This window comes from Lepidochelys olivacea (assembly GCF_965140295.1).
Source record: "Lepidochelys olivacea isolate rLepOli2 genome assembly, chromosome: 3".
In the NCBI taxonomy this organism is placed as follows: Eukaryota; Metazoa; Chordata; order Testudines; family Cheloniidae; genus Lepidochelys; species Lepidochelys olivacea.
In genome coordinates this window covers 191,782,539-191,796,057 of record NC_140413.1, presented here as the reverse complement: position 1 = coordinate 191,796,057, position 13,519 = coordinate 191,782,539, and the positions used below count along the sequence as shown (strand labels likewise).

At 41.9% G+C, this 13,519-nt stretch overlaps 1 protein-coding gene across 3 annotated transcripts in view; it reads left to right on the top strand.

Moving 5' to 3' along the window:
- Nucleotides 1–12,804, top strand: part of XPO1 (exportin 1) — a 78,526-nt gene extending 65,722 nt beyond the window's left edge. For all 3 annotated transcript variants that reach the window (XM_084622330.1, XM_084622329.1, XM_084622331.1), the window contains 8 exons: nucleotides 797–980; nucleotides 2,594–2,700; nucleotides 3,184–3,378; nucleotides 9,000–9,168; nucleotides 10,859–10,993; nucleotides 11,096–11,255; nucleotides 11,342–11,438; nucleotides 12,367–12,804. In XM_084622330.1, the coding sequence (XP_084478456.1) occupies nucleotides 797–980; nucleotides 2,594–2,700; nucleotides 3,184–3,378; nucleotides 9,000–9,168; nucleotides 10,859–10,993; nucleotides 11,096–11,255; nucleotides 11,342–11,438; nucleotides 12,367–12,513 (1,194 nt within the window). In that variant the 3' untranslated portion in view covers nucleotides 12,514–12,804. The remainder of the gene's footprint in view (nucleotides 1–796; nucleotides 981–2,593; nucleotides 2,701–3,183; nucleotides 3,379–8,999; nucleotides 9,169–10,858; nucleotides 10,994–11,095; nucleotides 11,256–11,341; nucleotides 11,439–12,366) is intronic.
- The last annotated feature ends 715 nt before the right edge of the window (nucleotides 12,805–13,519 follow it).

The following is a 13,519-nucleotide window of genomic DNA, read 5'->3' as shown; positions in this document are numbered from 1 at the left end:
GTGCTTGATCTGGCATTGTGTGGACTAATTCTGGCGGTACCTGGCCAAACATTGGGTAGTAGGATAATTGGCATGATTGTAGAAGTATTGCGAAAATGGGGAAGGGAACAAAAGGGAAGTGTCTTTTTTTCATAGTCTTTTAAAGAACTTAGCAGCATATTTCTTGTAGTAATATAAAATGGTGTTTACCTGTCTGTGGGCTTAATTTGTGTCTTCAGAGGAGATCTACTCTTTTTTCCCCTGCTCACATGCCCCACACATTTACTGTAATACTACTCCAGGTAGGAGAGTTGTCTTCTCCTCCAGCCACTGCTAATAGCTATGCACTGAAAAAAAATCCTCCCTTTTATGAAGGAAAGTAAGAGACCTATTTTTCTTTGCAGATCCCTGCTGTGACAAGAACAAGCTTTGTTCTCTACCTTATACTGCCATTGGACCATTATTTCTCCTCACTTTTTTTTTTTTTTTCGCCCTCTCGTGTGCCTTTTCTCCCATTCCTCTGTCCTTATGTTCTTCCTTCTTTTAGGGTTATACTTGTACTGCTGCTCATGTACGTGGTACTTCTCCAGAAAAGCAATATTGAAGTAATCCCAATTTCATCCCATTGTTGCTCTTGGCATCACTAAGTGCCATGAGTCAGAACAACAGTATAGGGGCTGTCTCCTGCATTGAGATAGTCTTAACACATAGATGGGATAAATGTTTGAAATGATTGAATTTTTATTTCATAAAAAAATTACCAGAAGCTCAGTCTCATTAACTGAACAAAACTAACTTAATTACTATTCTTCAATAGAATGTTGATATTCTAAAGGATCCTGAAACAGTTAAACAGCTGGGTAGCATTCTGAAAACAAATGTAAGAGCATGTAAAGCAGTTGGACACCCCTTTGTGATTCAGCTTGGAAGAATTTATTTAGATATGCTGAATGTGTACAAGTGCCTAAGTGAAAATATTTCTGCAGCTATTCAGGCTAATGGTAAGCATTTCCATGTTATTTCTAACAAAATGGGAATAATACTATCTACTGTTATTACCACCTTTTAATCAGTAAATAACAAAGTGCTTATTGTAAGAAATAGCTTACTTAATTTTATATTGACTTTTCAGATTGAGAGACTTATTAGCCTTTATAGTCAGATAAACTTCTGTTGTCTCTTGATGGAAAAATAGATGATACTGTTAAACTATGAATAAGAAGAATTGTGGGGTTGTAAAACACAGTAAATATTTTTCTGTGGAAGTGAAAACTCATCCTAAATTTTGTAATAAAAGCCCCAACCCACACTTGGAAATGTGTCTTACTGTAGTTTCTTTAAATCAGAGCCAAGAACTCCCTTTTCTTTCTTCAGTTATCCTGTCTGAAAAGTGCTAATATATTAAGCTAGTATTTTGATGTTAACTAAGAGCATTTTGTCTTCTTAATAAATGATCTGTACTGAAATTCAAGGCCAAGACTTTATAAATCAAAAGTTATTGCTGGAAAGAAATTAACACTTGGATAGCATTTTTGTCAAACAAAATACAAATATTACATATAAGGTGTTTTCTCTCAAAGGAGGTGGGTGGGGGAGGGCGGTTGCAGTAGTTTAGGAACAGGTCTTGCTTTCCCTTTGGTGTGCCATAGGATGTTCTAATGGAGCAATTAAAGGCTTTTCCATCTCTGCTGTACCAGTCAGCACTACCCACATGCTGTTTTTTGGGAACGTACATATTCATCACATAATGCAGGTAGAACTTGCACAGATGAATAGTGAGAGTAGAGTTGCAGTACTTGATGTTTATAGAGTTGCTGTACAATTGACCTACGTGAAGCCTTCCCTACCAGAGAGTATATCTTTGATTCTATGCAGCTCCAAAGGCCAGAAGTTGTCCATGCCTAGAAATGGGTAGTTATGAAGTTCAGAAGTTATTGCTAGGTAGTTCTTGAAGCTCTGTCTGCAGTTTAGGGGTGCAGTGCTGCATTTGCAACTACTGGGTAATCCCACAGTTTGGATCGCACCTCTCTCAGGATTTAACACGACTCTGACAAAGTGTCTCTAGGATTGTAAAGTAAGACCCACTCCAGTCAGTTGTAGGTAGTGTGGAGGTCCTGCAATCTCTGAACAGATGATAGGGGGAGAGGGCAACTAACTGTTTAGGAGCGAATGTACATGACGGGCCAGTGTGTCTCATAGTATTTATAGGTTGGAATGTGTAATGTAATAAAATCACAGCTGGAGGCTGTTTTGAGCATGTCTGTCTGCCAGTGGTAGTATACTGTAGCAGATTAGCAGTTATATTGCACGTTTGTAATGCCTTTGACTTGCTCTTGTGACATCATATGCCATGGACAGAGCAAAAGGAAGGAGACCAAAATATGTGGGGCATTGAGTGAAAGGGAAGGGAGATTAGAACTGATGCAGTATTTTCCCAATTGAGAGACTACTTGGTGCATGGGATAGGCATGTACAAAGAGCATGAGCTGCTAAATGAAATGTGGAATTGACAGCAGCTTGACATAAAACTTCTGTGTAAAAAGTCAGTTTTCTTTATATTCAAGTATCAACAAACCCTTTTAACTGAGTTGTAATAAAATTTAAAACTTTTCAGGTGAAATGGTTACCAAACAACCTTTGATTAGAAGTATGAGGACAGTAAAAAGGGAAACTCTAAAACTAATTTCTGGTTGGGTGAGCAGGTCCAATGATCCGCAGATGGTAAGTGGATTTTTAAAGTAACAAGCAATAGTCATAAATAAGACACTCTGGGAGAAATCTACAATCTTTACAGCAGAACAAAAGTATAATTAAGACACTCTGCTTTTGTCATAGCAACTCATTTTCAGGAGGTCCATAAAACATACGTAATACATACTCTAGGACTCAAGGCCGAGTGAGAGTTACATAATTTAAGTGATATTGCAACAATTTTATGAGCTATAGCCAAGAGGATTTAATAGATCTGGATCTACATGATCAATAATCTAAAACAATGATTAGAAGTAATTCTAAAGAAGTCACTGCTGCTTACATGAAAAATATGCATGTATATATTTGGCAAGCTACTTTTAAAAAATGCATTTAGGACCTAAATTATTTGTAGGTATGTAAAATAGCTCATACTCTGCTACAAAGCATTAATTATGCAATTATTATAGGCAGTCTTTTAGATATCTAACAAAGTTCTGCTTTCTTTACCAGGTAGCTGAAAATTTTGTTCCTCCTTTGCTGGATGCAGTTCTCATTGATTACCAGAGAAACGTTCCAGCTGCTAGAGAACCTGAAGTACTCAGTACAATGGCTATCATTGTAAATAAATTGGGGGGACACATTACTGCTGAAATACCTCAGATATTTGATGCTGTTTTTGAATGCACGTTAAATATGATTAATAAGGTAAGTATATTAATCTTTTGTGTTTGGATACCTATAGTCTCCATAATACATCACATAAAACCAACCAAATAAGATATCCCAAGCAGAGTTCTCCTCTGAAATGGGAGGAGAATCAAACATTCCACAAAGCCCGCTAGGGTGTTGGCTATTGCTGTTGATTATACAGAAGGACCATGATGGGTGATATTACAGCATTTTCCCAAATATAGGAGCCAAGTACTATATTCACAAAGAAACTTAGGATATGTCTATACAGCAATGTAAACCTAGGGTTAGTGGGACTTGCGTCAGCTGACGTGTGTCAGGAAACCATGGGCTTCAGCATCTACACTGCATTTTAACCCTACGTTCAGAATTTTCTGACCCGTGCTTGAACCTAGGGCTCTGGTGCCCATGTTGCAGGACACAGACCCTATCCTAGAGTGCCTAGCACACCCACCACCCTGTGTCAAAATTCTAGCGCTGGGAATGTGGTGCATTGTGGGCAAACTCTACTTCCCACCCTGTTTCCCAGCTGTGATGGTGCTATTGATGAGATCAGGTGCCCATAGGGAGCACATGAATACTTAAACTGCATAATAAGCTCCTTTGGTGGCTATCTCAGTAGAATGACTGCAGTCTGAGAAGGCTTTATACTGAACTACCATCTAGTTTGAAAATTGGGCTCTCCAGCTCTAGGTTGAGTCACATTGGCAGGAAAATGCCCACGTGCACCTGTTCAAACGATAATTAGGACATCAGTCTGCATGACTGTCAAACTATTAAAATGAAACTTTGTAATTCTTAATTTTTAAAATGGTATGTTCAATTAAGGAGTTGGTTGATTGGTTTATTTTGAAATGACATAAAATGTAGGTTTCAGAGGAAAATCACTCATGCACCCCATCCTGGCTGTTGCTCGCTGCGGAGCGGTGAAATGCATCCCCTGGAATTGGGGTGCAGTGTGCTCCAGCACCCCTCAGGGATCTCTTATTCCTGTCCTTGCCACATTCTGGGAGGCAGGGATAAGGGATCCCTGGGAGGCTGGGGGGATTTTTCTGGTCTGGCTCCCACTTGCTGCCCTCATAGTGCATGCTGCTTGGGCACCTCTGCACACGCAGGTCCAGGAGCAAAGGACAGAGAGCAGACTCAGACCAAGTGGCTGCCCTGCAGGGAGGGGCGACAGCAGAGCTGCTGGCTCAGCACGTCCAGGGGAGGGCTAAACCCCAACATCCTGGCAGCCAGAAGCTGCTTCCTGCCTGTCACCTTTGCTTCCTGCTCCGGGCAAGCTCCACGCAGCAGCAAGGAGGAGCCAGAGCAGGAACTGCCACCGCTGTGAGAAGAGCAGAAACAGGAAGCAAGCTCAGCCATGCAGTAATGCTTTCAGTGCTCCTACTCTGTCTCTGGGAACTCTGGGACACATCCAGAGGACTTCTGGGAGCCAAGTCAAGCCAGGGCTACGTGCACACAGGAAAGCAATAGGGCTTGGCCCCTAGGTCCTCCCTCCAGTCTTGTGGGGTCCTGGGATCCTAGGTCCAAGCTCTAGGTTAGCACAATTGATGTATGGGTGCAAGGAGGGAGTTAGACTTGAGCCTGGGTTCAAGCCCGGGCTTACACTGCTGTATAGACTTACCTTACGCATGATGTTGAGTGTCCTCATACATCACTTTTAGGTGCCTAGAAAATCACTGGTATTCACAAAGCCGGAGTTAGTGCCTCGGCTCCCTTTACAATGAATGGGAGAGAGAGGCCCTTCAGAATGGTGTTCACAAAAGCCAGGAGGCTCTTCCTACGAAGGTAGCCAGTGAGAGGTGTTAAGCTAAGGGATGTGTACTTAGCCCCTCCCCTGTTGGAGATAGGTGCCTGGGTCCAGGCTGTGGTGAGGCACCTCCCTCTGCTTGGGATTCTCAGCTGCAAACCCTCTCTTGGTGTTAGGTGCTGATGTGATTTTTGTAAGGCAGGGGAGGGCCTCCCTCAACTTTTCTCACTTGAGATCTGGGAGATCCCCAGTTCAAGTCCTCCCATCACCATCTGAGGGGAAGAAGGGATTTGAACAGGCATCTGCCACTTTTCAGATATGTGCCGTAGTCACTCGGCTATAAGATATTCTGATGTGAATGTTCCCTCAGTCTCTCCTGTGGAGCGGGGGACTGGATGCTAAGTCTCCTACCTCCTGTGAATGTTCTAAGCACCAGTCTACAGAGTCATTCTTGTATTTGTCCTCTCTTCGGCCCAATGGTGAAGCAGTTGCACTGTGGGTAAATACAGAAAAGAATAGTTGGGCCAGAGAGAGCAAGCATGTGTGTGTCTATAGCCTGGTGATTGGAGTACTCGTGAGGTGTAGGGAGACTCAGGATCCAGTTTTTCTGCTCCAAGTGGAACACTGTCATAGGGGCTTGTTTAGTCTCTCCTGATATTGGAATGCCTTATTGCCTAGTGCAGGGGTGGGCAAACTTTTTGGCTCGAGGGCTACATCTGGGTGGGGAAATTGCTTGCAGGGCCATGAATGTAGGGCTCGGGCAGGGGGTTGGGGTTCAGGAAGGGGTGTGGGAGGGGGTGCGGAGTACAAGAAGGGCTCAGGGCAAGGGGTTGGGGCAGAGGAGGGGTGCGGGGTGTACGAGGGGGCTCAGTGAAGGGGGTTGGGGTGCAGGGGGGGGTGCTTGGTGCACGCAGAAGGCTCAGGGCAGGGGGTTGGGGTGCAGGAGTGGTTCGGGCTCCGACCCAGTGCCACTTACCTGGAGCGGCTCCGGGGTGGCAGCGGCACCCACTGGGGCCAAGGGAGGCTCCACTCTGAGAAGCAGCCGGCAACCGTGGCTCATGGGGGTGGGGAGCAGAGAGCTCCATGTGCTGCTGTTGCCTGTGGGTACCTCCTCTGAAGCTCCCATTGGCTGTGGTTCCCAGTTCCCGGCCAATGGGAGCTTTGGGGGAGGTACCCACAGGCAAGAGCCGTGCGTGGCGCTCTCTGCCCTCCCTCCCCCAGGAGCTGCAGGGACGTGGTGCTGGCCGCTTCCCGGAGCAGCGGGGGACCCATGGCACCACAGGGGTGGCAATCCCGTGAGCCGGATCCAAAGCCCGTGGACCGTATTTTGCCCACCCCAGCCTAGTGGCTAGATCACTCACTTAAGCGGCAATTCTTGTTCAAAATCCTTTCTCCCTGTCAGTGGGGAGAGAGTGGCTTGAACCAGTGGTCTCTCACATCTCAGGTGAGTACCCTAACCAGTGAACTAAAAGTTATGAGGGAGGGTCTCCTCTCCCCAACTACTGGCTGCTTTTGTGTAAGCTCGCCTATAAAGATTCAGGGTAGTAAGTTTGGTCTGAGCACGCTTATTGGATCGGGTCCCAGAGACAAGCTAAGTGGAGGAACACTTATTTTCTCCCAGTTTGTGCACTGCTCTGGGCTTTAGGCATCTGGACTTCTGGCATGGGGCTGTACAACACATGCTCAGAGACAGAAACATAGACATCTAGGGAATATTTACTGCAGTAATTCAAGTGCCAAATGATTTCAGGTGCCTACAGGGTTCAGGGGCCATTAACCGGGGTTTTGTGAATCGGTGGGGCCTGATTCTGGGCCTTAAGGGTGTAAGTGCTTTCGTGAATCCAGCCCCAGATGTCAACACTTTGGGGTTCTCAATTTTTTTCACAGTGATCCACATCTGAATAGTGTCTTGTGGACCACCTCCCCTCCTTTTTGAAATTATGTAACAATCCTGTAGCAATTGCAGCAAGTGCTTATGTAGTAAAGAAATTAGGAAACTATTGATTTTTATTTTTAAGTGCTGAATGAGCTTACTTTTTTGAACATAGGTGCCTTAATGTGGATTTATGCGTCTTGTTTTTAGCCTCTCAAGACTTAAATTTTTTATTAATGACCTGGCTTTTTGAAAGGGAACTTGCAATTAAGAGCTTTTAAGTCTGTACAGCAGGAAGCTAGTAGGAGTCAGCCTTGTGACCTTTTAGGTCCCTGTAGATTACAGTTGGGAACCACTGCATTAAACTTCCAAAGACTTCTTAATTGAAGAATATTAAGACTTCTACTTACTAGTCCTTCCTTTTTGGAAGCTAAGAAAAACAACTTAAGTTATCCTTAGAGCAGTTATATGGTAAAATACCTTGTGTGATTAAATCCTTATGGTATAACCTGCAGTGATATGTACATAATTTCATAATGTTTGACATGTGTCAAAGTGAGAAGTACTATTAGAAAGGTAGTATACGAAGAAATAGCCAGAAATAATTCCCAAAATATTAACACCAGAGTTAGTGCTGTTTCTGAGCCACACATCAAGCTACCTCTACTTTGCGGATTGTGACCAGACTTACGTTACTAATGAAAACTTCTTGCCAAAAGCAACTAAGGTTTTCAGACTCAAAGAACTGGAATTTTGTCCCAGCTCTTCCTACAGCTGTCAGGTGCACAAGACTCCAGTCATAATTTTGTAATGAATAGCCCTTGAATCTTCATGAAAAGTGATACCCCATTGTGAGAAAATACAGCAATTCATTGTATGAGACAAATTGTTAACCTGCTTCTAAGTGTCTTGTTTATTTAGGAGCTTATAAACATTAGAGTGCTTTTTTTTAAAGAGGAGAAACGTACTTTGGATTCATGCTGTCCTCAGACCTGTACCCAGATCTGTTTCTAGACTATTGCCTGAACATTTCTCCAAATGTTTTTAAATTATAACTGTGTTTATCATCTTCTTAGAAACTGGTCCAAAGTCCTTTTAGTCTCCTTTATGGTTTTCATACTTCTCTAAGCATCCAGGAAAAGATTGTGTGGTTTGGAGTTAACAATTAGGTCTAAATGGCTGTCCCCTTTTTTCCACCCTTGCTATCCTGATAGGCAATAAGAAGAAAAATTCAGGGAAACTTGTGTTTCATCTTATGGGAGGAAGTGTGTGTGTGCAGGGGGGTACAGTTTCCAAACCCTGTAGAGCCTGCGCATCAGTGTAATCAGGTTCCATCCATGCAGAATCCAGAGCACCTTGGAAAAGGGTCTGCTCTGCTACTGTACTATGGCATTTACCATTGGCTTCCTCCTGCACCCTTCCCCTGGCCTTCATGCGTACTAGTGAACAATGTAGCTTCCACCAGATTTGGAGGGAGCATGCTATGTAAAGTAACTGACTTGTAGCTACACCAAACACCTAACCTCACAAAATAGTAGTGGTTGTACGGTGGGACTCTAATGGGCTTCTGGTGCTCTAAGGCAAGCATATTGTGAAACTACCCTTCCCGCTTCTGCTGCAACCATTCTGCCCCTTTTCTGTGCTGTGAAGTGTCTGACTCAAGTTTCTATACAACAGTTAAATATAAGTGGTATGTGAATGGCTTGCACAGTTCTTACATGCTAACTACAGTAGAACTCCGGCTTGAATGATGATTCAGTTTGATGAACTCATCAGAACATAAGATTATCAGACTTTAAGTCAAAAAGCATTGCATTGGGTCCACATGCTGGCCTGAAATTGTTAATATTTCCTTTTATAATAATTTTTTATAAGGAAAAAGGCTGTCCTGGGTTGGAAAGCTGCTGCTCTTTCTGCTACTGGATCAGATTTTTGTTATGGTGATAGCCGGTGGTGTGTCGTATAGCTGCTAAAGGAACTTGGAATTTCATTATGTATTTCTCTTTTTAGGACTTTGAAGAGTATCCTGAACATAGAACAAACTTTTTCTTGCTACTCCAGGCAGTAAATTCTCATTGCTTTCCAGCATTCCTGGCCATTCCACCTGCACAGTTCAAACTTGTTTTGGATTCTATTATTTGGGCTTTCAAACACACAATGAGAAATGTTGCAGATACAGGTGAGTAGAGTTTGGCTATATTCAAGTTTAAAAATACAGATAGTTAATTGGTCTGAATTTTATATTTTGAGGGCGTATGTGATAAGTAGGTCAACTTAGGGAAATATATATTTGCAGAGGTGGTATTGCTGTATTGTATCAATATTTTCCATTAGTCATTATTTTCACAGGCTTCTGCTGTCTGTCCAGGTGTATAAAGCTAAAATATTTGAATGTAGTTGTCTCCTACAGCCAGGGAGGGTACCTGTTGTTGTTGCTCCCCTTTCTAGCTTCCTTTCCTTTCCTGTAGCTCACTATCTCCCCAGCCTTCAACAAGAAGGAAACCCCAATAGGAGGCACCCATATTGGGACTAGAAGGGTGTCCCTCAGGAAGGGGGAGATGCTGGAGCAGGCCATCTGAGTACCTTCAAATACACTGGCAGAGTAACAGGCCTTAGACTTCTCTCCCATTGTAGGCAATGCAGCCTGTTGTATAGAGATAGAGGCAAGGTCTGATGAGGATGTCTGTTTTTTAAATAAGTATCTAACTATAAGATTGTTCTCTAAATCGTTGCCAAACAGTGGTGGTGGAGGGGGCTTGGTGTCTGCCATTTTTGTAATGTTAATGATGTTGGTTGGTTGTAGAGCTGACTGGGAAACCAAATTTCAGTTCTGCAAAAACTACTTAATTTTCAGGCATTTTATTATCATCCCAAATCGGAATGAAAAGCCAAAAACTTGGAAAAAATGTGCAGAACTGAAATCCTATAATGTTTTCTTTTGGAACAGCAAAATGTGATGTTTCCAAAATGAAATATGCTGTCCGAGGTCCCCAGCTGTCTGCTTGGTCGCTGCAGCGGAACCAGGGACTCCGAAAATCATAGCTGCTGTGGATTGAAAATGACAGGAATCTGGTCAATTTTCAGGGCAGCAGTGAACCTGACAAGAACTGTCATTTTCAGTCTTAGCTGCCATGGCTTCCAAGGTTCCAGGCTCTGCTGCAGCCTGCCATGTGAGGAGCCTGGATGCATCTTGGTAGCCCAACTGACAGGGAGCCAGGGAGTGCCAGCTCTGAGAGTTCCAGGAGCTGAGGTTTCCAGCCCTCCTTCAAGCCATATGGTGAACTAAAGGGGAGCCTGAGAGTGCCAGCTGGGCCACAGCCCACCTGGTGGTCTGCTGAGGAGCTTGGGAACCAGGGCTCCTGTGGACTCAACTCCCAGAGTCAGGAATTTACCTGGCCCCAGAAGTCTTAGAAGCCACGGGGTCCCTGGCTCCAGGAAAGTGCCTGGCAGTTGCCCAAGAGTTGTGGACCCTAGAAGCCTGGTCTCAGCAGACCACCAGATGAACTGTGGAGAAGCCAGGCGGGCAAACTGAAGGAAATCTGGATTTCTTTGGAAGTTTGACTAAATCTAACCATTTCTGCAAAACGTTTAGATGTCAGCAAATTCCAACAAACTTTTTTTTTTTTTAGGAGTTTTACAGTCCTGAGGTCTTGATACTTAGTAATCATAATGAAATGTAAAATCCATAAAAATATGGTAGCTGCTTGAAGAAATTCCTGAAAAATCTTTCAGTATTGGTTCTCATAATTCTGTCTAGGTCAGACTTCTCTGTGCACAAATCTGAACTTCTTGATTATATGCAATTTTTTCTGGAAAGGAAAAGTAATGTAAAGGATTTTGGTCATCTTCACCCTTTTGCTTTCTTTCAGGTCTTCAGATACTCTATACTCTATTACAGAATGTTGCGCAAGAAGAGGCTGCTGCTCAGAGTTTTTATCAGACTTATTTCTGTGACATTCTGCAGCATATTTTTTCTGTTGTGACAGATACTTCACATACTGCTGGTAAGAGTGCTTGAGGTTGAGGGAAACAGTACAGCAATCATTAAACAATAAAGGAATTTATTTTGAGTAACAAGTAATTTCATTTCTGCTTTACATATGCAGGTCTGACAATGCATGCATCAATTCTTGCGTACATGTTCAATTTAGTAGAAGAAGGAAAAATAAGTACACCTTTAAACCCTGGAAATCCATTGAACAACCAAATGTTTATTCAGGAGTATGTCGCTAATCTTCTTAAATCTGCATTTCCTCATCTGCAAGAGTAAGTGTGCTGTGGCCGTTAAAATAAAAAAAAATTGAGTGTGGTTCTTTTGTTTCCCATGTACTAATTAGTATTTTTACTCTTAGTGCACAGGTTAAGCTATTTGTAACAGGACTCTTCAGTTTAAATCAGGATATTCCTGCCTTCAAGGAACACCTTAGGGATTTCCTGGTCCAAATTAAGGTATGTTTGGAATGTTAGTGTAAATTTTAAATGACCGTTGAATGTGATATTCAAAACTAAAGAGCCTGGTTCATCACTTATAAAAAGTCATGCAACAAACAGGTCATCATGTTTTTATATTTCACCGTCCCAGAGTTGTAGGGCACAGTCTTGACTATTGGCCACCTCAGTATGGGTGCAGAGGAATGCCTGTTGCCTTAGACTGAGAGACTGGATAGATGCACCTTATGGATTTCTATGAAGCTGTGAGTCTTTCCAAACTGGGAGATGTGTAGTAAGCCCATTTTTAAACAGAGGCCATATTGCAGTCCTGGTTTTGGAATAGTTTCATAGTTTAAGGCCAGAAGGGACTATTATTAGATCTTCTAGGCTGATCCTCCTATGTATCACAGGCTATTATATTTAACCCAGTAAGCTGGGATAGACAAAAGCATTTCAGTCCTCAGAACCCTAAACTTTTCTTTGTTGGGATCTCCTAGAGTCAGGGTTTCATTCTATTTCCTTTTAGAAATAAGTTGGCCTTCAAGAGGTAATTAAAGGAAGGAATGTCCCTCAGTAAAGTATCCTAAATAGAATTACAATGTATATTCAAGTTCTAACATTTTGATGTTATAATGCCTACATTTCAATGGGACCCAAAAAACTGACCACTCAAAACTTGAGGCTGGTATCCCCACCTGCAGCAGCTAGTGAAAATGCAAATATTATGCAGGATGCTACTACATTCCTTATACTGATTTAGGTTTTAGTGGCAACAACTGTTGCATAAGAAAATACTTTTTTTTAAATTCTGGTTCTGACAGTCAAGTGTGAAAAATTGATTTTTCATATTTATGTATAAAATGTCTGGATTTTGGAAGCTTCTTACTTTTTATTCTTGGATTTCAAAACACTTACGTTGAACTAACTAAACTGCTTCTTTATGTAGGAATTTGCAGGTGAAGACACATCCGATTTATTCCTGGAAGAAAGAGAAACAGCCCTTCGACAGGCTCAGGAGGAGAAACATAAGCTTCAGATGTCTGTCCCTGGCATCCTTAATCCACATGAAATTCCTGAGGAAATGTGTGATTAAAATGCATAAAACCAGTTATGCAGTTTTCTTTCTGTACAGCTGCTTTGTTGTGGTAGAAGAAAACAGCACTTGGATATTGACCAAAATGATGCCAATTTGTAAATTAAAATGTCACCTAGTGGCCCTTTTTCTTATGTGTTTTTTGTATAAGAAATTTTCTGTGAAATATCCTTCCATTGTTTAAGCTTTTGTTTTGGTCATCTTTATTTAGATTTGCATGAAGTTGAGAATTAAGGCATTTTAAAAAAAAAAAACCAATACTTCATGCCCATTTTGTGGCTAAGGGGAAAAGAGAGGCAAAACATAACTTGTTAAGTCTATTGCAAAATTACACATTTTTCCTATAAGAGTACCAATTTTTAATGAGGGGATCATTTTCTTTCTAACCTGCCCTGCAGTCTAGAAGAAAAGGTAATGAGTAAAACATATTGAGTTGATGGTAAGCAGAGGAGTATAGTGCTGCATTACCTGAACAGTTAGCAGCTTTTGGACTGAACGGTAAGGCTAGGCTACATGTATTTGCAAGTAATATGACAAGTTTGCATCAAGATCATGTGCATATCATCCCATTGTAAAGCAACTTCAAAAGACTATGGGAACACAGTACAGTTAGTTATTTTTACACAGTTCTTTTGTTTTTGTGTGTGTGCTGTCGCTTTGTCGACAACAGCTTTTTGTTTTCCTCAATGAGGAGTGTTGCTCATTTGTGAGCCTTCATTAACTCGAAGTGAAATGGTTAAAATATTTATCCTGTTAGAATAGGCTGCATCTTTTTAACAACTCATAAAAAGAGAACTCTGGCTTTTGAGATGACTTATACTAATTTACATTGTTTACCATGCTGTAGTGCTTTAAGAACACTACTTAAAAGCAAAATAAAATTGGTTTACATTTATTTTCCTTCTTTTGGCTTATCTTTTATTGGATAAAAATGCAGTGATCACTTCAATGTTTGACTCTATAGAAAAAGAACCACATAAGAGGTAGATGAATATCAGGCTAGATA